The sequence below is a fragment of the Python bivittatus genome, unplaced genomic scaffold, assembly GCF_059951505.1.
Source record: "Python bivittatus isolate LINGU-HERP-01145 unplaced genomic scaffold, Pbiv_v1 ctg000070_np1212, whole genome shotgun sequence".
Classification (NCBI taxonomy): Eukaryota; Metazoa; Chordata; class Lepidosauria; order Squamata; family Pythonidae; genus Python; species Python bivittatus.
In genome coordinates this window covers 29,619,635-29,642,603 of record NW_028277034.1, presented here as the reverse complement: position 1 = coordinate 29,642,603, position 22,969 = coordinate 29,619,635, and the positions used below count along the sequence as shown (strand labels likewise).

Genomic DNA, 22,969 nt, shown 5'->3' with positions numbered 1-22,969 from the left:
CTTGAGTTAATGGGAAAATGGTTGTCTTCATTTTAATTTATTTTAATGCACATATATCAGTATGTTACTTTTTGCTTCTGCCTTTCCGCAATATGAATTTGTGCTTCTGTCATGTGTTCCTGGTATATTTGCTGAAGTCGCTCCAATTCCTGTGATACCATCTGCCAAAGTTCTAGGACGTGTTCCTTTTCCTTAAAATTGAAAGAATGAAAAAAAGAATGTCAGAATTTTTCCTTCCATTTGTATTTAAGGATCAAAAGTCTAAAAAGAAGAATTACTATTTAGTATCTATTATGGTAAAACGTAAATTTACTTTGACTTACTCTTCAAGGGATATTACTGTATTTGTTCTTTATGTAGTTAATTTATATTATAAATGTAAGCACAAGAATACATTACTTCAGAGAAATTCATTATTTTATGAACATCTCTGGACCTGTTTATTAATCACAATAAAATAGTCTACAAATATTAGTGTGTTGTTTTCCTTTCTTGTTATCATGAGCTCCTGTTTCCTCCCCAGTTCCTGTAAACCCAACAGTTCGAAAACTCACGTGAGTAGATAAATGGGTACTCTCACTCCGGTGGGAGGAAAAATGCTGGCGGCGCCTTGCAAAAAAGGAGTCGGGAGCAGTTGCCGGTAAGCGTGAAAAACTGCGCGCGCCCGCAAAGGGCGCAAAGCAACAGAAACCCCGCCTCCTGCGCTCGCCAGCTGGGCTCTGCTCTAGGAAGGAGGCTCTGGCAAACCACTTCCGAAACAATTGCCTTGAAAACTGCAAGGACTCGTCCAAGCAGTCACTACAGAGTCGGTAACGACTGAGCGCAGAAAAAAAAAAAAATTCAAAATTTAGATTTAACTTCAGTTTATATCTATGTCTTAAAATTAAAAACAAGCTTAGAAATTCAAACACCAATATTAAAATAATAATCTACATCCAGTAAAACAAAAAAAGCGTTCGGAAAGGTATTTTAGGGCTACTGGAACCTAGACACAAAAGTCCAACCAAAGCAAATGTTTCAATTTGCTCACTTTATTTGCTAGTTGTAACTGCTCTTGAAGGTTTCTTATTAGGTTTTCATCCATAAATGTAGCATCCTTTGAAACAGAGCCAGATGGCAGAGCTTCCAACTGCTTTTCAATTGCCTCTTTTAATTCTTCATGCAATCTGTGTTACAATAAGAGGTGGATCATTTTGTTGTAAAACAGCAAATTGTATTTGTATTAGGAATGGTTCTTCCATCAGACAAACTGTTAACACTTTTAAGTCCAGAAAAATAGTTTAAGTTATTTATGAAATAGTAAGCACATTATTTCCAAAAAAATAGTAAGCACATTATTTCCAAAAAATCCCCAAGTATCCATATTTATTGCACTGCAAGAGTAAGACAGAAATAATATATGATCTTGTCAATCAAGATCTTGATGTCTCAGAGGCAGTCCATGGGAAGACTTGAAGTGATCTGCAGTATTCAGTAGCTTCTTGCTGTAACAAAACAGTATTAATACGATTTTTATGACTTTACCTTTCATTTTCCTTAACAACTTGTTCAAGTTTTAGCCTCATTTCCTTCATCTGCACCTAAAAGCAAGCAAAACGGTGCATTAAATATTTATTTTTGAAGATATGATAGATCACGTACAGTACATATTCAGCACAATACAACCACCACTAAGATGCTTGAATGCCAATTTAAAATGTTGCCTTATCTAGTTTATGAAACAAGATTTCTAATTTTAGAAATATTTATAAAATACTTTTGAACTATTAGAAAACAGTGGCACTATTTTTTTATTAGCTACAATTCAGTGATTTTTTTTTAAAAGTCTTACTATTATCAGTTCAATAATAGACATCACTGTTTTTTAATTACTTAACAAAATGTATTAGTCATAAAAATAATTTAGCTTTAGCTTCATACCTGACAGTATTTTAGTTGTTCATTCATTTCCCCAAGATGTCTATCATATTCAGCAACTATAGGAGGTAATGAGCTAAAAGGAATGTAAAATAAAGTTATTTGGTATATTGTCTGAACATTCAAGTGACACAACACAGTTCAATTTTTTTAAAAAAATCTTATTGTCACATTAAAAAATGAAGCATTAGAGAAAAATGCTTAAGGATAAGCACAATAATCACAAATCACACTCTCTCTCACACACACGTATATATGGAAACATTTTCCAAGCAATTGGTCATTTCTTTGCTTTATTTACTTAGATTTATATCCTGCTTTTCCTCTAGAAGCTCAAAGGGGCATACAGAGTACTCCATACTCCAATTTTTTTTTTTTATAATGTTTTTTTTATTTTTACAACAAACACAAAACAAACATGAACAAACAAAAACATAAAAAGGCATAAAAAAGCATCTTCCATTTTATACCGTGTGTCAACCAGTTAAACTCGTTGGTGCCCCTTTCATAATCTTAAATTCTCATATCATCTATTCAAAAATATACTTGTATACTTATCAATTAACAATTATTAATCATTCATAGCTAATCTATAAAATCATATATTACAAAAAATTTTAACTTTCAATAGGATTAGTAATACATCTCCATCTATCTATTATATGTGTATATATATAATAATTAATATCAAATTTCTATTATAAAATTTCCTAATCTATTACATTACTATATTTTCTCATCTAATCATTAATAAAAACAAATCCCGTGTCATATAAAATTGCTTATCTTCTTACTCTAATTTCAAATCTCAATTTAACTCATCTCTGCACATTCCATAATTTTGAATAACTTCCTCCTGCATAAGTACTTTTTAATTTTTCCAATTCTTAAGAGTTACAATTCTAACCAATATCAGTTACAGTATCAATTACAATTCTAACCAAGTTACAGTTCTAACCAGATTTCACTACATGTTATACAATTTTTAACTATATATCTCAGATTTATACTTTATTCCAGCGCTTGCATAATTTTGAGTTCACCCTTTTCATTCAATGTCCCAAAATATCTGGCTGTTCATTCCTTTTTTCTATATTATTGGATAAGAGAAAGCAATAATAAGTGTCCTTTTGAACATTCTGCTTTTGGAAGCTTCTGTCAGTTCCATCATTGTTGTATTCCCCTGATTTTCTCTTTAAACATCTGCAATAGTTTCTTTCAATATTGTTTTACTTCTTCTTTTTGTACATTCTCTTAGTACGATTTTCCATTATAATCTTGTATAATCTTTTTCTCACCCTCAGTGCCAAGAACAAATCTGTCTCTCTTCATTTATCAGTTGATTAACCCTTTTAATTCTCAGTTTATAGGCCTCACAATAATTCCGTTTAATGTTTCTGATTTCTTGTACTATTTCTTCCTTTTCCAATGATCCCGTTTTATGTTTAATTAAGTCCATTTTAGCTTTAATATCTTTTTTCTTTTTTTTTCTTTTTTTGAGAGTTTCTGCAGCTCTTCTTCCAATTTTTATAGTCATCCTCAATAGTTTAAAGATCTTTTTCTGCATTGTGTTTCTCGTATAGTCTATTATCTTGATAAACCTTCATTGAGTCAAAGGATTCTTTATCTTTGTTCTTGCCAAAAATAAGAGAAAAAAAGAAGCAAAAGGAGAGAAAAAAAAAGAAGGAAAAATAAAAAGAAAAGGAAAAGAAGGAAAAGGCTAAGCCTCTTTAAAAAAAAAATCCATCTGGGGGAATAGAAAGCAAAGCAGAGCTTCTAGCAGAAAAAGAGCTACTGCCACTAATCAAGGCTCTTGTGACTGGCTCAAACTTTCCATCTTAATGTTTTCAAAGTCGCTTTCAACTCCACTTTCTTGTTTATAGTTACGGATGGCACCTGTATAAACATGCACATCCCACTATCTTTTTAGAAAGCACAGGGTCTTTGAGCGTGCGTCACAATGAAAAAAAAAAGCACTAATTCGCGCCTCTAAATGGCAGTGCAACTTTCTTTCATTTACTTTCTCTTAACTCCACTTTCCCCATTTCAAAGTCAAAAAGATATAAATTTCTTATAACAATAAAAAAATCTTAGTAAAAAAAAAGGCTTAAAATATAAAGTTATTGAGTATTAAAAAGAGAAAGCCAATCCAGTTAAAAATATATTTTTTTTAAAAGAAAAACATCTTGTCAATTCCACTAAAAAGGGAAAGTTGAAAAGAAAAATTTTCTCCCCCTTCTTTTTTTTAATAGGGTTCAATCTCGCCGCTTAATCCACTTTTCTTCACTTTTAAAAATCTCTTTAAGTTACTTAAGGTGTTCTCTAAGAATAGTTGAATAGTAAAAGTCCATCTCACCCAGTTGACACCCTTCTCTTCCATCTTCCTTTGGAGCTGTCCCGGCTTTCGCAGCCATTTTTGGCTGCCTCTCCTCCACCGGCTTCAAGAGCTTCTCCCCGGATCGATCTGGGACTTGCGGCGTCCCTGAGATCCGCGGGACGCGCCCTTTGCGTTCGCCATCTCTACGGGACGGCTTAGGTCCATCGGGACCGTCCGGGCGAGGAGATATCGGCTGCCATCCTGGGAGCCCAGGATCGCCCGCCGTATCGCCGCGACGCCAGCTCCGCCCTCCTCCATACTCCAATTTTTATCAGCAGTAACAATCCCGAGTGCCATCAAATATGTTTGCAAGGATGAAGATAAACTTGAACCTGGCTCTTCCTGATTAGGAAATCCAGCACACACACTTTAATGCCATTACACAATTTCAATGAAAGACAGGAGTGTCTTTCCTCAGTTGTTGCCTAAATGTCCTCAGAGTGGGAACAATTTAGTCTTCTGCTGAAAAGTCCTGGGAGAATTTAAACCAGAAAGTTACAGATGGCAAGAAAAGTATAAGTGCAGAAGTGTCTTATTTCTTTTCGGAATGGCTTTGTTCAGTTATGAAGTTTTACCTTTGGGAATATTTTGCATCCCTGTATTTTTGTTTGTTTGTTTTGCGTATTAAGGATTGCTAGTACCTATATGTAGACCTAGGCCTTCTACAACTTGCTTCACCTTTCTCATTTCCTGTGTACTCACTTTCTAGTCAATAATAATAATAATAGTAATAATAGTAATAGTAGTAATAGTAGTAGTAGTAATAATAATAATAATAATAATGATGATGTTATTCCAATGTTTGCTTTGTTTAAGCACCAGATACTCCAAAAATTGCTTGTGCCTGGACCTTCTGGTAAAAAGGTGAAACCGGAGTCATTTATTTAAAAGATTAATCCTGAAGAAGAGGGATCTCTCACCCCATCTGGATTCCCAAGAATATGAGCAGGTGGTTTTCCCTCTACTCAAAAACAGATGGTGGGAGCTTACCTTACCTGTCTCAGATGGAACTTATTCACCTTGAGAGACAGGTATATCAGACACCCCAGAACTCAGTTAGATTTAGAAGGGTAGAGATCCCGAAAGAAATACAACTTGTGTTGTGAAAGTCACCCTACTACAGATTGACAATCGTTTATTTTGTATGTGTTGACTTATAAAATACCAAGGGTTTACAAACTAGTAGACATATAACTTCATTTGAAGTACAGTTATGGATCAGTAGACAGTATTCTAATGTAAAGAACGTAGGATACTTAACAACTAGTTATTGTAAATATTAGCTATAATTGTAAATATAGGTAGAAATATTTAAATTCCTCTTCCTTTTGCACCAGTTGTAAAGAGATTTTATACAAAAATCTTTTCCCTTTCAGTTGGTCCAGATAAAGGAGGGAACACACACTGCTTTGTTTGGACTCAGAATGATTTTGTTGAAGTTAGGCTGTCTTCCAGGAGAACCTTTACCTCTTCCAAAATGATAACTTTTATATATTAAAAAAAACAAACTCAATGACAGTTATGCTAATATTTTAAGACATGAAAAGAAGGAGAAGATCAAACTGTCACCCTCTGATGTCATAACGTATTTTGTGTAGTTATAGTTTCTCATTGCTAAAGCATGGAATGCTTGTGGAATCATTTTCCAGATAAAGAGACAGGTTCTGCCAAACATGATTGAATTATTGGCAAAATATTTAGAACACACATGGAGAGAGTTTTGTTACAGAGTTATTTATGACTGACTTAGGATCCACTGAAATGAATAAACCAACTTGAAATTCCATTGATTTCAATGGATCAACTGTGCATTATTACATCTGGATTCAGAATGTTAAAGTACTTTTTTTTTTCACCTAATCACAAATCTAATTCCTTGATCCTGAGCATGTTTATTTAAATTGTCTGTCTGTCTAATATATGAATGAGATAAAAAAGAAACAAAGACTTCATTTGTTCATTTTCTAAGAACATTTCCAGGCATCAATATACCTTTTTATAATATGGTGTGGGCGGGTGGGATTGCTTTGAAACTGCATTTTACACATTATTTAGAATGCCAAATAAATTGCTTTACCTTTGGTCTATCAGGATGGGCTCCATTATAGCAGGGTCTTCAAAGGCATTATTCTGGAAGCAAACCATTTTATTTTAATGACGTTATCTCTTAACACAAAGATGTTGAAAAACTAAAATTTAACTGTATAAATCTCCATATTTAGATCAAACTATTCCAAATGGATTCAAGTTTAATTCAAAGAGCATAACCTTAGCTTTTCATATCTTGTTCTGTTTTCACACTAATATGCTGTATTATTTAAATATCTTTATGAACTCAAAATATCTATGCTTTTTAATAGAAAAAAAGAAATATTTGCTAACGGTATTAACCTATAATGATCAGTCAGAATGAAAATAATTATTTACTTAGCATTTCATTAAATGTTAAAAGGGGGACGCGGTGGCGCAGTGGCTTAATGACGCTGAAAGTTGCTGGCCAGAAATGGTCGACGCTTCAGCGGTTCGAGTCCAGCCTTCGCGTTAGCAGGGTGAGCTCCTGTTTCCTCCCCAGTTCCTGTAAACCCAACAGTTCGAAAACTCACGTGAGTAGATAAATGGGGACTCTCACTTCGGTGGGAGGAAAAATGCTGGCGGCACCTTGCAACAAAGGAGTCGGGAGCAGTTGCCGGTAAGCGCGAAAAACTGTGCGCGCCCGAAAAGGGCGCAAAGCAACAGAAACCCCGCCTCCTGCGCTCGCCAGCTGGGCTCTGCTCTAGGAAGGAGGCTCTGGCAAACTACTTCCGAAACAATTGCCTTGAAAACTGCAATGACTCGTCCAAGCAGTCACTGCAGAGTCGGTAACGACTGAGCGCAGATTAAAAAAAAAAAAAAAGGTTAAAAAGAATGAAGGGCCATCATTCCATTAAGGACACTTCTATAGTGTTTCTATCATTGGCAACCAGTCTCTTGTTCTGCTTTTATTTCACATCAGCTACTCCTTTTGATCAATGATAAACTAGCAACTAAATTTCATTTCTGCTTTGTTTGAAATAGCATTAAACTTCAAAATCACATTTTTTTTTATCAATATGCATGGTTATCATATAACTAGATTTCTCTGGAAAAATCCTTTTTTTGGACCAGTAAAAATGATGTAACTATGAGGTCCCCTAAATGATACAGAGCAGAGATGACCTGCTGTCCATGAGGCACAAGAAAGGATAATACAGGATTTGGGGTGGTTTAGAGCTTCTTATTTTTTTGGTTGAGAGACAGATTTGTTAAGACAGACAGATCATTTAAGGCACAGATTTGTTTAAAATTTCAAACTACAAAAACTGATTTAAATTATGAAACCTTATAATTTCACACAACAAACTCAGATTCATTGCAGATATCTGTGATTGCACAGAATGAACACTGATTTAGTGACAAAGGCTTTTGATTTAATAGTACAATGATTTACTGGTAAAGACACTGAATTTCATGCCACAAATAGTGGCTAAAGTGGAAGGGACATGTGATTTCGTATCACAAACACTGCTTAGCTTGCAGAAACAGTTCAGTTTATTTTTTCCAATTTTATTACAAAACAATGCCAAAATAAAAATGGAAATGCATTGCAATGAATTCCTGTACTTTCAAAATGGTTGAGAAGAACAGAAGTTAACTGCTTCATACACCCCCTATCGATTTACAACATCATAGGAACTCAGAAAAGCACAATTTGGCAGTTCAAGAAGAGAACTGTTCAGGAAACTTGTCACATTATTTTGTAAAACTGGGCAGATCAAAGGATGCTGTTACTGCAAAAGGGGGTGCTCCTTCAGTGAATTTACACTTTTGTTTTGTCATTGTTTGGGGTACAGTAAAATAAGAATGATTAAACTCATTTTTTCCTGCAAGCTAAACCACATGGCCTAGCAATTGTAAATCTATGGATTGCACCTATGTGCTGCTAAAGGTACTGATTCTACGATAACGACATTTAGAGTCAAGAATTTCTTAACCAAGACAGAAGTAATTATTAATTCTATTATTGATGATGATCTAAAAGATTTTGAACATCACTTCGCTTACTGCTGAGATGGTACAGATGGAAGCAAGTTCAGTTAAACTATTTCCAATAATCATTCCATATTTCAACTAGAAAAATGACCAATTTTGCATTTAAATAAATCATGGTTTATAATACAATTACTCAATAACTAAAGGAGACTTTTGAAACAAAACATATTTTCATGAACACACCATACTGATAGATGATAACTACAATTCAATATTTGGGACATTCCTTCTTGATGAAAAAAGAAAGAATGTTTCACAAACTTAAGAGGTTGTTGCAGGATGCTAATTGATGTGTGTTGAGCAGCACATTTATTGAACAACTGTATTTTCATGACAATATTTTAAAAGAATACCAATACTTTCATTGTTATCAATTACAGAAAACTGCGGTCTCACAGCAAGACATTTCTAGATAATGTGAGGTGTTTCTGATACAACATAAAACTTCCTACAATTATTCATGAGTTCAGCAAGATTTATCTGACAGATTCATTCACTCATGGGTATATTTCAATTCAATCACACATTCAAGAAACTGAAAGAGGAAAAAAATCTCTTGTGGAAAAAATTGTGGAAGATCAGAAAAGCTTAAATTCAGTTAGATCAGGACACAAACCTGATATCAGAAATTAGGATTCCAATAGATATAATGTGCTCTGAATAATTCAACAATTTGAAGAAATTTCATGGAAGGTTGCAACACTGATGAACAGTTCAAGAATTTATAAGCTCCAAGGTTCCAAAAGCACTGAAGGACACTCAGCATACTTAAAAGATTTCCAAGGTTTTTGTTTGTTTTGCTTCTTCATCTCATAATACAAATCTACATCTTACTGATGCATAATCAGTGGATAAAAGAAAGGAACAACTGATAGCTGGTAAAATTATAGGACTACTAGGACTGGGCTGCAAAAACTCAGATGATGACTAGATAACGAGAAGATACAGAAAACTATAGCACTAAAAGGATAACACCTACAAAAAAAAAATATGAGCACATCAGGAACAACAGGAATGAAAAACAGTGAAAGACTCACTATATGTTGACCAAAATTGCTTCTAACAATGTAAAGTACTATTAATTTCTAACTAGGTTGGTATGTCCTAATGTACTTAAACATGCATGTTTAAAAATCTTATCGAGATTAAGGCAGGATCAGTCAGGTCTTTACAGGAAGGTGATACTGATTTACACTATTTTATTAAAAGATGCTGTCGATGTCATTAGTACTACCTATGTATACATAGCATGTCACAAGAAACAGTTATAAACATAAGAGCATTATGTGGCAAAACTTGATTTTTAATAATTGCTCCAGGCTCAGTTAGCTGTAGTGGGAATGGCCAAATGTAATTGTTATAGGTTCATTGTGGTAAAAAAGCATAAATAAATTCACTGTGGTACATTATATAATCAAGCTACTCTATAGAATGTTGTCTTTTTCAAAACTTAAAATATGAGAACCTTGTTGTAATAGTGGGTAACTGTACTTGGCAGGAGATTTAGGTAGATGATCTATCTGCAAGATCCCTTCTATTACACGATACTTAGGATAGGTTAAATGGTGCAACATAAAACAAAACCTAGAAACCATGAAATAAAAATATGAAAAAAATCAGGTACAGCCATTTACATTACATTTTAATCATATTATCCCTCCCTTTGCAGGTTCCAACCATCAAATTAATAACTAAAAAAGGGATAGCCTCCAGTCAAAATAAGGTTGATGTTCCCTGACATCTAGTACTTAAACTATATAATGCAGTATGAATTTTCATGGAAGTTTATGTGGAACTTACTTTGATATCTGTTGCCATTTTATAATTTTAGTGGAATTTCATATAAAGTTTCCAGCAGGCTGATTTGCTTTTCAGAAAGAGAAACACAAAAATCTGTGAAAATCAAATAAATATGACTGGCAAATACTGCTTATGAATTGTTTTGAACTTCATTTTAGAAACTTTGAATTTCTAAACCTAAATTCTTAGGAAGAAATACAAAACAACCCGAACCATTTCCACAGGTCCTACAACATGCTGTTAAACTCCAGAGCTGTAATTCTGATGTTATGGATATCAACCATAAAGTAATAAATCTGAGATATTTGAAAAGAACAACTATTTCTTATTCAGAGTTAATGTCAAAATTTCATCTCTAGATAGGAAAATTAAGATCAAATCCTAATGAAAGAAAACAGGAACGTAAAGAAAACTTAACAATTGAACATTTCCATATTTATATCTTATTCTTTACCTTAAAAAAACACCCAGACAAGGTTACAAAGATAAAAAATGATGTATCTATCCCTTAATTTCAAAATGTTTAAAATTCTTCTGCTTACACATCTGATTGTGCAATCAGAAAGCTTAATTCCCATGTACCACCCTGAAATATCCTCAATAGTGTCTCCCCTCCAATCACTTAATGTTTTTCTTCTAGGCAATGTTATCCTGCTCTTTGAAATCCAGTATTTCTTCTGCATCCTTGTAACCTCTTATCTCACCTCCTTTTCAAAGGACAGTACTTGGGATACTGCAACCTCACCAAAGATCTCAAGTTACCCCAAGGCTTCCTGAAATGACCAGCAGGTCACGTTCAACTAGCAAACTGTTCCGGAGCTCCTTCAGCATGCGGACCTTTGGGGTGCAGGAAAGATTTGTTGTGTGCATCTTCCTGACACTCCTTGAACTTTACATCCCTTAGGCCCTGTTCCTCCCCACGAGTCAGGAATTAAAGGAACTTCATTTTTATTCGTTATATTTAACCCCTGAAGATCGGAAGGCACATCCTAAAAATCAGGTCCTTACCTGGAAGTAATTCCAGCTGAATTCCAGTGGGGAGAGTAGATGCAGAGCTTTGGGCTGTAATTCTACCTAGAAGCAGCTATTTTTTCCTCGGAACTGTTTGCTCTAACGTAAACCTACACATCATGAATGGGGTTACGTGGCAGAAAGTTCTAACTACATAAGAATGCATTTATGAAAAGACGGTGTATCCTGTTTGCTGCACAGGGCGTCGCCTGCCTTGACGGCTTACCCTGACCTAATCCTCAGAAAGGGAGACGGAAAGGAAAAGAAGAAACTTCCCGAGTGGACGGCAGATTGTCAAAGCCCATTAGCTGGGCAGAGGAAGGAACCCTCCAACAAATCTGGCAGCAGCGCCGGGCTTCACCGTAGCAACGTCACCTCCTCCCCTCCAATCACCGTCCTTCCCCCACGAGGCCGACGCGCGCCGCTGGATCCCTTGCGACAACACCGCGGACGTCTCAACGACCGACTTGGGTGTAAAAAGATTTTTAAAAAGGGTGGGTGGGGGAAGTCGGGCATGGTGTTGTCAGGATAAACCGCCAATCGCATTCTAGCTGAGCTGCGAAAGCCCTTTTCCATTGGTGTAAATGGTCACATGCTTCGTTCTTCCTTTTCCTTTGAATGAAGACGCTGCTGGGTAAAAGTAAGCGGGGTCGTGAGCGGAAGTGCGGTCGCTCGTTTGGGTAGCGAAGGTTCGGCTCAAGAGCGGCAGGACTCAGGTTGCAGCCTTCTGCTCCTATCCATGGGAGTGCGTGCTTCTAAATATAAGGGGGCTTTGTTTCTGAGTAACTGTAAAAGGCTGCACTGAATGCCGGTCGCGGCCGGATTTTCTTGGAGAGCTCTCCTTTGGCTTTTAACTGTCCTGCCCCCGCGCTTCCCCCCCCCCTGCGGAATTACTGGTTTTGAATAGATGAGGCAGCGAGCAGAAATTAAGCCATTGAAACTTATGATCATGTAACTATTAAAGGCATAATGTCCATTTCATGCAAAATAATGGGTAATTAAAGGAGATAAGGTTACACCGAATGTATGCGTGAATGTGTGTATATATCAACTTTGCAGCAGTTGTAACAGTGACCAGAGCACTCTTGGTAAGCATAGCCAACAAGAATTTTGTGCAAGATTAAGCCAAGTGTGAGCAACCTGCCCCCTTGAGGCTGCCTCTCTATGGTTGCTAAAAACTGACAGCACAATTTCTTGCCATTTTCAGGCGAGGAACGGATGAGGTTTTTATACTATACTGTAGTATAAACCTTAAACTTGCCGTATCTATTTTTTAAAGGAAAAAATAGATTCTACCTCTTCAGTTTTGCTTAGATGTGTGATGTGATTCCACCGACTTGTCCTCAGCCCCCCAAATCCTGAGACTCTGGATGGTCTGGAAGGGGTTAGTAGCAAAGCAAGTGTTGATATTATTAATTAATTCATAAAACACTGAAAGTTACAAAGATGTTATTTTACAGATGTGAAAAAAATATAGGAATGGAATGTTCTGGAGAACTCTGGAATGTTCTGTTTCCCACTGGACCATGCTGCACCTCTTCCTGCCCATGCTGTTCCATGTCTTTTCCAATTTGAAGAATAAATGGGAAAAGAGCATAAAGTTCAGCATTATCTGTATCACAACAAATTTTATCTGTATATTCTTGTAGCAATTAAATTGCATGGCTCATGCAATTTATATATACAGTATAAAAGGATTTTTTTAATAGTGAATATTTTTAAGGTTCATGAGCAAATTGTGACTTAGCTCTTTGGCAGTGAAATGAGTTTCTGTAATTTTTTGGTTAAAAACTGGTTCTGAGGTCAGTGTGTTCTGAGAAACTGAAATATTCTCCCTACGATTATTGGATATTAGCATTTCTGATGTCAGGTTTGTGTCTTTTATGTGTAGAGATTGGCCAGTTTGCAATGCTGAAAAAGTAAACATTACTGATAAATAGATTATTTAATGGATTACTGCAGGATCTAGATAGAGTTGGCCTCTGGATTTGATGTGAGTTTGAGCTGTGTTCTCTGTCACTATGATACAGTCTGTTTTTATTAGTTACTGGATTGATAGTGAAAGTGTCACTATTTAGGATGTGAAATACCTCAAAATATAGCCATATTGGATCACCAAGACCCATTTTAATCCAGCATTTTGTTTGTCATGGTGGCTGCCCCAGATGCCTCTGGAGTGTTTGCAAGCAAGAGGTGGAGACATACTCCTCTCCCATCACTGTCCTCCCACAACTAGTAATTTAGAGGCCCACTGTCTAGCACAGTGGTAATATGGAGTCTTCAAATCCAATAACGCTTGGTAGACAAATTCTTTATTATTTTATCCAATCCCATTTTAATCTCTCTAACTCAGTGGCCGTCATCATGTATTATAGGAAATAATTCCAAAGGTTACTGATGCTCTATAGATCATTTATGATTAGTTTCAGTTACATATGGTGACAAGATATTGAATTGGTTCCTCAGTTTGTCCTGTGATGTTACTGAACAGATAATTGGACAGACCTTGGACTATCATATATGATATAAATAATTTAATGGTGAATCTCTGTTAATGAGTTTAACAGATACGGTTGTATATTATAGCCTTATCTGTAAACAGTAGATTTTGTAATGTTTTCTGGATAGGGCATACAGCAGGTAGTAACATCTGGTCGACCTAGGCTGATCCCAGAAACAGTATATAGATTGGATGTGATTATATATGACTTGGAGACCACTAGGAAATTCCAGAGCTATAGGCTAAAATGAGAAGTAAAAAAAAAAAAAGCAGAAGAATGTGATGACAAACGAATTCTGCACTGCCAGATATAGCAATTACAAACATATGTTCATACAGTTACTGGGCATCACGTTTTAGCTGGGGCTAGATTTTTGGCCTAGAGAAAAATAGTATCACATTTCTGGATTTTTTTGGAAATTGTATTGGACATAATCCTGTGCAGTATTTCAGCTGATCTTGTGATAGGTTTCTTATTGATTTTAAATTTGGTAGGTATGTTGGTTGGGGTCATATATGTTACCCTAAGAGTCTTATTGGAGGGATCTAATTATAGACTATCCAGGTGCAATTGTTTCTGTGATTTTTTACGTCATGCAAGATATCAATTTTGGATAAGGGTAAACAAGAAAGTGGTGTGATAGACATTCAAAATTGTCAAGGTCCATGCTGCCTTGAAGGATGTAGAAAGCAGTACAGACTATAGACACTGTGATGGACTGCAGTTGTGTTCCTGTTTTGACATATGACTAATGCCCTCAACAACAATACTAGTATACTTTGTGTTCAGCATGATGGGAGCCTTTTGTTTCTATTTTTAAATCCAGATGAAAGATTGTATCTGTGCATTCCTAACCAATGGCATGCAAGCAGATCAAATAAGGGGAAATTTGCTTCGTGTGACAAATTTGCTTCCTACCAACTTTAATCCTAACCAGTCTTGGACATTTTGCTGAACTTATGGGTAAGCCATTTGTTCAGCATGAATGTAGAAATGTGGAAAAAAGCAGCTGATTTGCATATTTGTATGTTGTGATCACTATGGACACCCTGTGGTGAAAACAGGCAGAAGCAGGTACCAGAATCAGGAGAAAAGTATGGAGTTCCTGGAAGACATTTAATTCTCCTGCAACATATGATAATGATTTCGCTTTCATCAAAAGCTTAGTATTAATATTTACTTGTATGTACCTAATGCTGTGCTGCTACCATGTATTTTTCAGAGTGTGTGAGTAATGGTAGAATACCCCATGAGGAGTATCAGCTGTACTCTACACATGAGTAATAAGCTGATATAAATACTATATAGGTATTGATATAGATATAGGTATAGTTTTATTTTCATTTGCTTTAAGGTAATTTATTGCTATTACTGTATAATGATTTTATATGGGCAGCTCACTTCTTGTGTTTTTATGTTTTTAAGGAATCGCCCAAGATAATTAGGTGAAGCATAAGAACCTGTCATTAACTTTTAGGCAGAAGTATATATGTCATGTGTTGTTAATCTTGCTCTTCAAAAACTTAAGGAAATCATGGTGATATTTTAGAAGTTATAAGATCTGTTATACTTTCATAATTTGTTTTCTCTGCTGTGAATATTTTTATTGAATATATTTGGAAATCATATATATCTTGAATAATAAATAAGCAAATGGGATTTATTTTAAGTAAATGCCTATCAGTGAAATAGATCCTGAGAGTAAAAATTGTAATTTATGATTTATAATTCTATAATATCTGATAACAATATAATATTTTCAATTAAAAGACATTTCAATTTAGTATACATCTTATTAGTATTTATATTAAATATATAATAACTATATTGCTTGATGTAAAATATTTAGATGGAGTTTAAAATTGAACATACATGGAACAGCCTTCCAGTGTCCCATGATCCAATAATGATCAGGCTGAGTCCTGAAAATTCAGGAATATTGATGGAATTGAATGCTCCGTTTTTCAATGATCCTCCAGCTCCTCCTGGTGAACCAGGAAAACCATTCAATGGATTGTGGGATTATGAGGGTAAGCGAACCTATTGTACTGGGACTTAAAATTTTGAATATTCTGATAGCAATTCTTCCCTAGAGATCGTCTATTTCAATTTTTTACTTGTTACAAGTGTACACTGTAGCAAAATGCTAATGTGTGAAGTATTCCTGTTTTGGGTGCCTATGAGCTATCTTGTTTTCAGTATGTCTTTGCTACTAGTAGCTTAGCTATGTAAGGATTCATATTTTGACTTGTCACAGTATGAATTTATTTTAAATATATAAATTCTAATGATAGTCCCACTGCTTTTTCCATCTGAACAGTGTAAACTTATAATGTCTAACCATAAACTATAGCAGTGATTAAAGTCTTCCACTTCTTTCTGAACATAAATATTTAGATACCATAATCAAATACAAAATGGCTAAAGATATAGTTCTGTCAATAAAACTTAATATCTTTGGTGAATCAGTTTTGAGGCTTCTGTAAAAACCACTTGTCAGATTTATATCTAACTTTTTCATATGATGGAACTTTGCATAGGCTTACACTCCTGTCTTAAAGGGTAGAAGTGCAGCAAATCATCTCTGCTATTTCAACCCTCCCATCTTTCATACTAGATATATGACTAAACAGAAATGTTTAGTCAAAATAAGTTTTACTTTATAATGCGACCTCCAGCTGCTCAGCATATTGCTGGTTACTTTAGTTTACTGACTTTCATGCTGGTATCAGAGTTTTTAAAAATGATTCTTGATCAATCAAGTAACTTAAATAAATATTTGCATGAAGTCACACGGCCATACAGCAGCTTGTGGTATATGAGATTCACATCAAGCTACAAAGCTAGAAGTTTAATGACACTTCATTCTCTCTTGTGGTAAGTCATGTATTATTACTTATACAGACTTTTGTGATCTTACCAAGATAACCACTACCTTCTTCAAGTCACAGTTGCATCAATTCTCCTATTATCTGTATTCATTATCATTTCCCTTACTTCATTATGACTATTTCAAAGTAGTTCATATTTGAAATGTTTTCCCAGAAGAGAAATATTATTGTGGAGTGAAGCTGTTTGATTTTTCCATTTTATGTTTCTCTTATGCCACTGAAATAGAATTGTTTTATCCTGAACACAAGACTTTTCACTTTGCACCATTGTTGCCAAAAATAAAACATTTGTGGGATGTGCAGTCAGTTCAGCAAGCATGAATACGTTTTTTTTAAAAAATGCTTATCAGGTGAAGGTGAATCTCAGCTGGTGGTGCATTCTGTAGTTCTAAATTGGATAGTGTTGAGATCTTTATTTCCAGAACAACTTCAAATAGGGATTTAAAAGTTTCAGTGTATGAGTGCCAAGTGGGAGATGGCATGAAGAAGTTGTACATTGTGAAGTACTGTAAACTTCTTGTGGAAGCCATTTGGATAGACTTGCCCCTTAGTTTTTGATGCATTAGAATTATGATTCCCAAGTAGTTTCTTTTTTCATACATATGAATATATTTAGTCCATTGAGTCTGAACTTTTGTCATAGTTTTGTCTTGTCATATTTTTAAAATATGTAGTTATGGCAAAGCATTTCCCAAACCTCTGATAGAAACCTTATACTTATGGCTTCTGAATAAGGTTAAAGTAGGCTTCCGAAAAAGGTTTTACAATTCTTTGCATTTTTGTGTGTCTGTGTGTGTGCCTTTGAATCAGTGTTGACTCTTGGCAACTGACTAGTCCCTACAGTTGGCAAGATTTTGGAAGTGGTTTGCTATTGTCTTCTTGCCTAGGCCTGAGAGGATAACTGGCACAAGGTCACCCAGCTGGCTTCATGCCTAAGCAGAATTAGAAATCAGGCTCTCCCAGTTTCTAACCTAGTGCCTTAACCACTACACCAGACTGGTTCTCGCCTTTGCATCATTAGGGTAGGTAAAATAAGACTGCCCCGTGGGTGTTATATTCAATACTCTTTGTGTCTGTATAAAATATACAGTGCAAAATAAACAATAATTGTTTTCTGGTTTTAGTTGTAGAAGCCTTCTTCTTGAATGATCAAACTCAGCAGTACCTAGAAGTAGAGCTCTGTCCGTAAGTAAATATTTCAAATCATTTTTAGAATGTCCTAATTACTTTGGCAATTTTTAATTACAGTCGTGTTGCTTCTGAAAAAGTGGTTTGCATTGCCTCCTTCCTGGGGCTGAGAAAGAATGACTGGGCCAAGGTCATCTACCTAGCTTCATGCCTAAGGTGGGACTAGAACTCATGGTCTCCCTGTTTCTAGCCTGATGCCTTAACCACTACACCAAACTGGCTTACATTCTGAAATTCTGCTTTAACATTTGGGCATTACTGTAGCTTTATGCAGCTGGACAGGATCTAGCACTAGGGACTTCTGTCTAGGTTTGGCAGGTATCACTCTTGGTACTATCTGTCTGTTTGGAATTGTTCTGTAGTTTTTGAACAGTCATGGGAAATACTTTGTGGTGTTGCTTAATGGCAGACGGAAGGCATGAAAATAAATGATCCTGCAGCCTGTCTTGCCAGTGGTCAAGGATGATTTGAGATATAATTCAGTAATTTATGAAAGGTCATCCCTTTCTTCTGGGATCTTTAAAAACATTTGTAGTCTAACCATCAACCCTGGAGTTTCCTGATAGTCTTCTATCTAAATATTTAGGCCTAACTCTGCTAGCTTCTGAACCAAATGAGTTCAGAAATGGGTAATATTAGCAAATCAAAAAATACCCAACTGTGTCTCTGTATGTATGTATCTCTATCTCTATCTACACCCACTCTCTCTCTCTCTCACACACACACACACACACACACACATACTGTGGCCATATATTGCAGGAACATTTAGTAAATGTAGTCCTCTATCTTTCATTTTTTTACATTCGTTTATTTAGCTGATGGCTGCTAAAAGTAAACTCTGGCTAGAAATATGTAGCAAATATTTTCCTGTTATCTTTAAACTATATTTTCATAGGCATGGACAACATCTTGTATTGTTCCTTTGTGGCAGACGAAATATATGCAGAGTAAGTGAACCGTTTGAGTTATTTTTATCCCGAATATGTGATTCATTCTGAGAAGAGGGTAAATCTGTGTTTTTATTTTTTTACTTTAACACAGCAAGAGCTTCCTTTAACATTTGAAGTGTCAAAAACAAGTGTCAAATGGAGGGGCCAAGCTAACCTGCCTTGGAATTATTTTCCTCCCAACACTGACAGATTTAATGCATTTGCAATTCATGGATCAGGTGTGAACAGAACATATGAAGCTTTCTATCCTATTCCTCAAAATGAAGTTCACAAAAACCAGAAACCTGATTTGTAAGTATATCTGTGGTGCCATTTTTCTGTTATGGTTATTGAAAGGCCGGTATAGAGAAGAGAATATTTTATGGTCCTTTACCCTAAGAGTAAAGTTTTATACATTTATCTGTTAGATTTATATTCCACTTTTCATACAGAATCTCAAGGTGGCATACCTAGTACTCCCTTCTTCTATTTTCTCCACAACAACACCCCTAGGAGGTAGGTTGGGTTGAGAGAGCAGTGACTTCTGCGAGGATGAGTTTGAATCTCAATCTCTCTCTGTCCAAGTCTAACCACTGCAGGTTTGAGGACAAAGGTGCCAAGAGAATCTAGAGTTACTTTGGAATTGTTTCCATTGTTTGGAATCTGCCAGTAGTGCATTTATTATTGAACATAATAATAAATATCAGTTCATTAAACCACTGTAAGCAGAATCATATTTAAAGTTGATTCTTCTGTTTCATATAATTTACAATATCAATATTGTCCAGCATATTTCAAATATATTTCAAAAATATTTTTGAAGCTTAATTTAGTGCAACAAAAATGTTCACACATTTATTGAATTAATTTCAAAAAATTAAGCTTGTTAGAAAAATGCAAAAAATGTAAAACTTTCTGGGGCCTGAAATAATTTGCTGTATTCCATGCACGCTAGTATCATTTCAATACCTGTTGGTGATAGTGCCTTCGCGATTTATATTTTTTATCCCATCTCCAAATCTTTCTGCACAACCCCTAATTTGCAACATATGGACAGCTTTAGTTTTGCATGCAAATTAATTAATGTGTAGGTTTAGAAAACAATAGGCTAGTAGTTTTTTGACAGCTTGGAAACTTCTAGGGCTTGATTTGACAGATTAAGCCTTCAGGTATGTGCTGAATGGGACATTATTTTGCATAGAGACAATCTTAAGAATGAACTGCTGAAGCTGCTTGCTTATCCCATTCTGTGCACATGTATTTAACTGATTGGTTAGTCTCAATTTGATATAGTGGTTTAACAATATCATCTGAAAGTCTTATGTATTTCCAGGAAAAACTGTACTTTTCCTAGTAAAAGTCAAATGATATAAAATATAATCATCTCTAAAACATAGTTCAATAATATGCATATAGAAATAGCTGACAAAGATTTGAACTTTGTTCCTTGAATGAATGAACTATCCTAGCTTTCTAATACAGTACAGAATTTTAATTATTGTTATCATTCTTTGTGCCAATTCAGTAGGAGTGAGAAAGAGTGAATATAAATGTTTCAAAGTTATCAACCCTTTGCTTGCTTTCTATTTCAGCCATCGTCTAGAATATTTTAAAAAATTCAACTTGAAACAATTAATGGGAGAAGATTGGAAACCGATGGATTCAGACTTGTGGGCATCATGTACTAGATGAAACATTTTGGGGAAATTAATATCATAACTGTGGCAAGATTATTGTATACCAAAAGTTGGAAAAGCAGTGAAATACCTTTAGTGGAAGATTGGATTATAAAATTAACTGAATTTGCAGAAATGGCAAAGCTGACCAATTTCGTCAGAGAAAAGAACCTCCTTCCTTCCTTCCTTCCTTCCTTCCTTCCTTCCTTCCTTCCTTCCTTCCTTCCTTCCTTCCTTCCTTCCTTCCTTCCTTCCTTCCTTCCTCCCTCCCTCCCTCCCTCCCTCCCTCCCTCCCTCCCTCCCTCCCTTCCAAAAACTGGAAACCTTATATGAACATTTTGTTGAGAGAAGAAAAGATCAAATTGTTGATTTCGGGATTTTGGGATTAAAAGGGACGAAGAAGATGGGAAAAATATTAAGATGATAATTACTTGATAGAAGGGCAGAGGACATAATTGTATTTTTTTTCATTTCCTTTTTCTATCTTTTTTTGTTTTGTATACCTTTTACCTTTACTACTGTATATGGAAACATTTTGGGAGGATCTAGCCCATAGACTGTGCAGAAATTCCTGTATACAATGCCAGCTACTTGGTTGTGCTGTTCAATGTATGTTGTTCCTGCCTGCATCTTACATGCTGCCACTATGTGTGGACTATCTCTGTCTGGTCTGCACCTTGGGTCTTGTCTAGGGTGGTAGACCCCTGCTTTGTGGATCTGGTGCTTAGTGCCTGTTCTTGTGCTGCTACGATCAGTGCCTCAGTGCTGTCTTTTGGTCCAGCCCTTTTCAGCCACTGGTGGGATTTCCTAATGTCAGCCACCTCATGAGTTTGAAACAAACTCATCCAGCAAGGGCTTAACCTTCACCCTGCCCCAAAGCCAGGGAAAATAGCCAGGTCTTTAATAGCTTCCTGAATGCCATCAGCGTGAGAGCCATCTGGATCTCGTGGATGAGATATAGTTCCAGAGGGCAAGTGCCATGGCAAAGAAGGCACATTTCCTGGCTCTTGCAAGAGACACACCTTGATTGATGGGACCCAAAGTGGGCCCATTCTGCCTAATCTCATTAGATGGGCAGAAACAACTGGGAACAGGTGGTCCCTCAAATAAAACATTGCATTTAAACCTGAGTGGGATTTATTTAATTTTGGCTTAATATTACCATGGTTCAGCTCAGTGTGTTATACAAATCTTGGCAGTTGTGATTTATTCAGTGAGCCTTAAGTAAGTTTTGACTTAGTGCAGTGTGAATTATCAATTTAAAGAGGCTGGAGTACTGTAACTGCCATTGGTTTTCTGACTCATACACTTTTCTGCTTGTATCTTCAGAGCTGATTAGCTTTGTCCAAGGAATTTTAAACTATAAAAACAAGAGTATGGAAGCCTCCAAATATTGTTGAATTTCAGCTTCCGTCAACCTCATTCATTGTCAGACAGCTAGGCCTGTATTTTAGTTCATAATTACTCATTTCAAACATGTACATATCTGCTCTGGTTTATGTACAGCAGGCAGATCCCCCAACTGCTCCCTCCTGGTTTTGTTGTTTTAAAATGCAGGGAATTGCTAAGGTTGGGAAAAGAGAAGGAATTACTTTAGTCGCAGATTAAAAGAACCACAGTAGAAGAAGCTGGGAAAAAATTCAGGAAGCAAGCAGGAGGCTGTTGCTTCAGGAATCTCTGTTTCTAAGGAATGAATAAGTGTAGGCAGAAAACTACATTAAAGTCTTAATTTCCTTTGTTTTGTATTTGTGCCTGGGATTAATTCTCTCTGTACCAGTTCAGTAATTGTATGCTTTTGTCAGCCTCGCGGGGTAAACCAAATAGGAATCACAACCAGATGAGCTAATTCTACTTCATTATAAAGCTACGTTGACAGAATCTTGCAAGTCTAAAAGTACAATTCTCCCTCTGTCTCCACTGAAGCCCAAGAAACTAGGAAGGGTCTCTTCTGAGCCTCTTGCCGCAACTGCTGTCTAGCTACGGGCTATGTGGTCTCTTACCTGCCATTCCCTTGGCAGCATCTCTTTGCCTGGTCTCACACGGTCTTTCCCACATACCATTACAGCTTTTAATGTCACCTGGGATTTATTTACAGTAGGGTTTCCTCTAAGTAGGATGAGCCCAGCAACACTTGTTGTCTATCCAGAAGCATATATTTTTCCATGGCAGATTAAGATGCTGTATTCTTGATTTGAACAATTATATTTTTATCTCTTCTATTGCTGAATGTTTTTGCATGTTAAAAATGTTTACATTCTCTCTCTTTTTTAAATAAAGTTTGAGTCTGTTTATCTCTTGTGAAATTGGTCTATCTCCCAAAACAAAAGGGAAGAAAGCTACACAACTAATGCTAAAAGGCCAGAAGGTGGTGCTAGAAAATCTGGGTTTTTTTTTTTCTTTTCATTTTAATTTGCTGGAAAAGCAATGAAGGCTGTGGGATTTCATACACTGCAGTTGGGGGAAGATACTAGGCAAGGTGTTCTCCTGGCAAACAGATGCTGGCAGCAGTTATTACCAATCCACCACACCAAGGCAGGAGGTAGAGATAGGGTTCATAAAGCCATAAGGTTTCCAACAGAATAATTTTCCAATTAAATAAAATATTTAA

At 35.9% G+C, this 22,969-nt stretch overlaps 2 protein-coding genes across 9 annotated transcripts in view; one reads left to right on the top strand and one right to left on the bottom strand.

Annotated features, from left to right (window-relative positions):
* SCLT1 (sodium channel and clathrin linker 1) overlaps nt 1–11,620 on the bottom strand; it is a 39,362-nt gene extending 27,742 nt beyond the window's left edge. Inside the window, exons 1-7 of one of the 3 annotated variants that reach the window (XM_007422233.3) lie at nt 11,171–11,620; nt 10,163–10,255; nt 6,372–6,424; nt 1,921–1,993; nt 1,525–1,580; nt 1,031–1,166; nt 69–191 (exon numbers count right to left, since the gene is read on the bottom strand). In XM_007422233.3, coding sequence (XP_007422295.1) covers nt 69–191; nt 1,031–1,166; nt 1,525–1,580; nt 1,921–1,993; nt 6,372–6,424; nt 10,163–10,180 — 459 coding nt within the window. In that variant the 5' untranslated portion in view covers nt 10,181–10,255; nt 11,171–11,620. The remainder of the gene's footprint in view (nt 1–68; nt 192–1,030; nt 1,167–1,524; nt 1,581–1,920; nt 1,994–6,371; nt 6,425–10,162; nt 10,256–11,170) is intronic. The other 2 variants (XM_007422232.3, XM_007422234.3) reach the window with 2 other exon arrangements.
* A 79-nt stretch (nt 11,621–11,699) lies between these two features.
* On the top strand, nt 11,700–22,657 carry CUNH4orf33 (chromosome unknown C4orf33 homolog). Of its 6 annotated transcripts, none has more exons than XM_007422239.3 (6): nt 11,700–11,813; nt 15,524–15,704; nt 17,690–17,750; nt 18,652–18,703; nt 18,798–18,997; nt 20,278–22,657. In XM_007422239.3, exons 2-6 carry the CDS (start codon nt 15,524–15,526, stop codon nt 20,375–20,377), a joined length of 594 nt encoding a protein of 197 aa, XP_007422301.1. In that variant the 5' UTR covers nt 11,700–11,813; the 3' UTR covers nt 20,378–22,657. The 6 variants fall into 6 exon arrangements, with proteins under 6 accessions (XP_007422301.1, XP_025032788.1, XP_025032781.1 ...); XM_025177020.2 differs by having other exon boundaries at nt 11,797–11,889; XM_025177013.2 differs by lacking the exon at nt 11,700–11,813 and adding an exon at nt 11,833–11,918.
* Nucleotides 22,658–22,969: the final 312 nt, after the last annotated feature.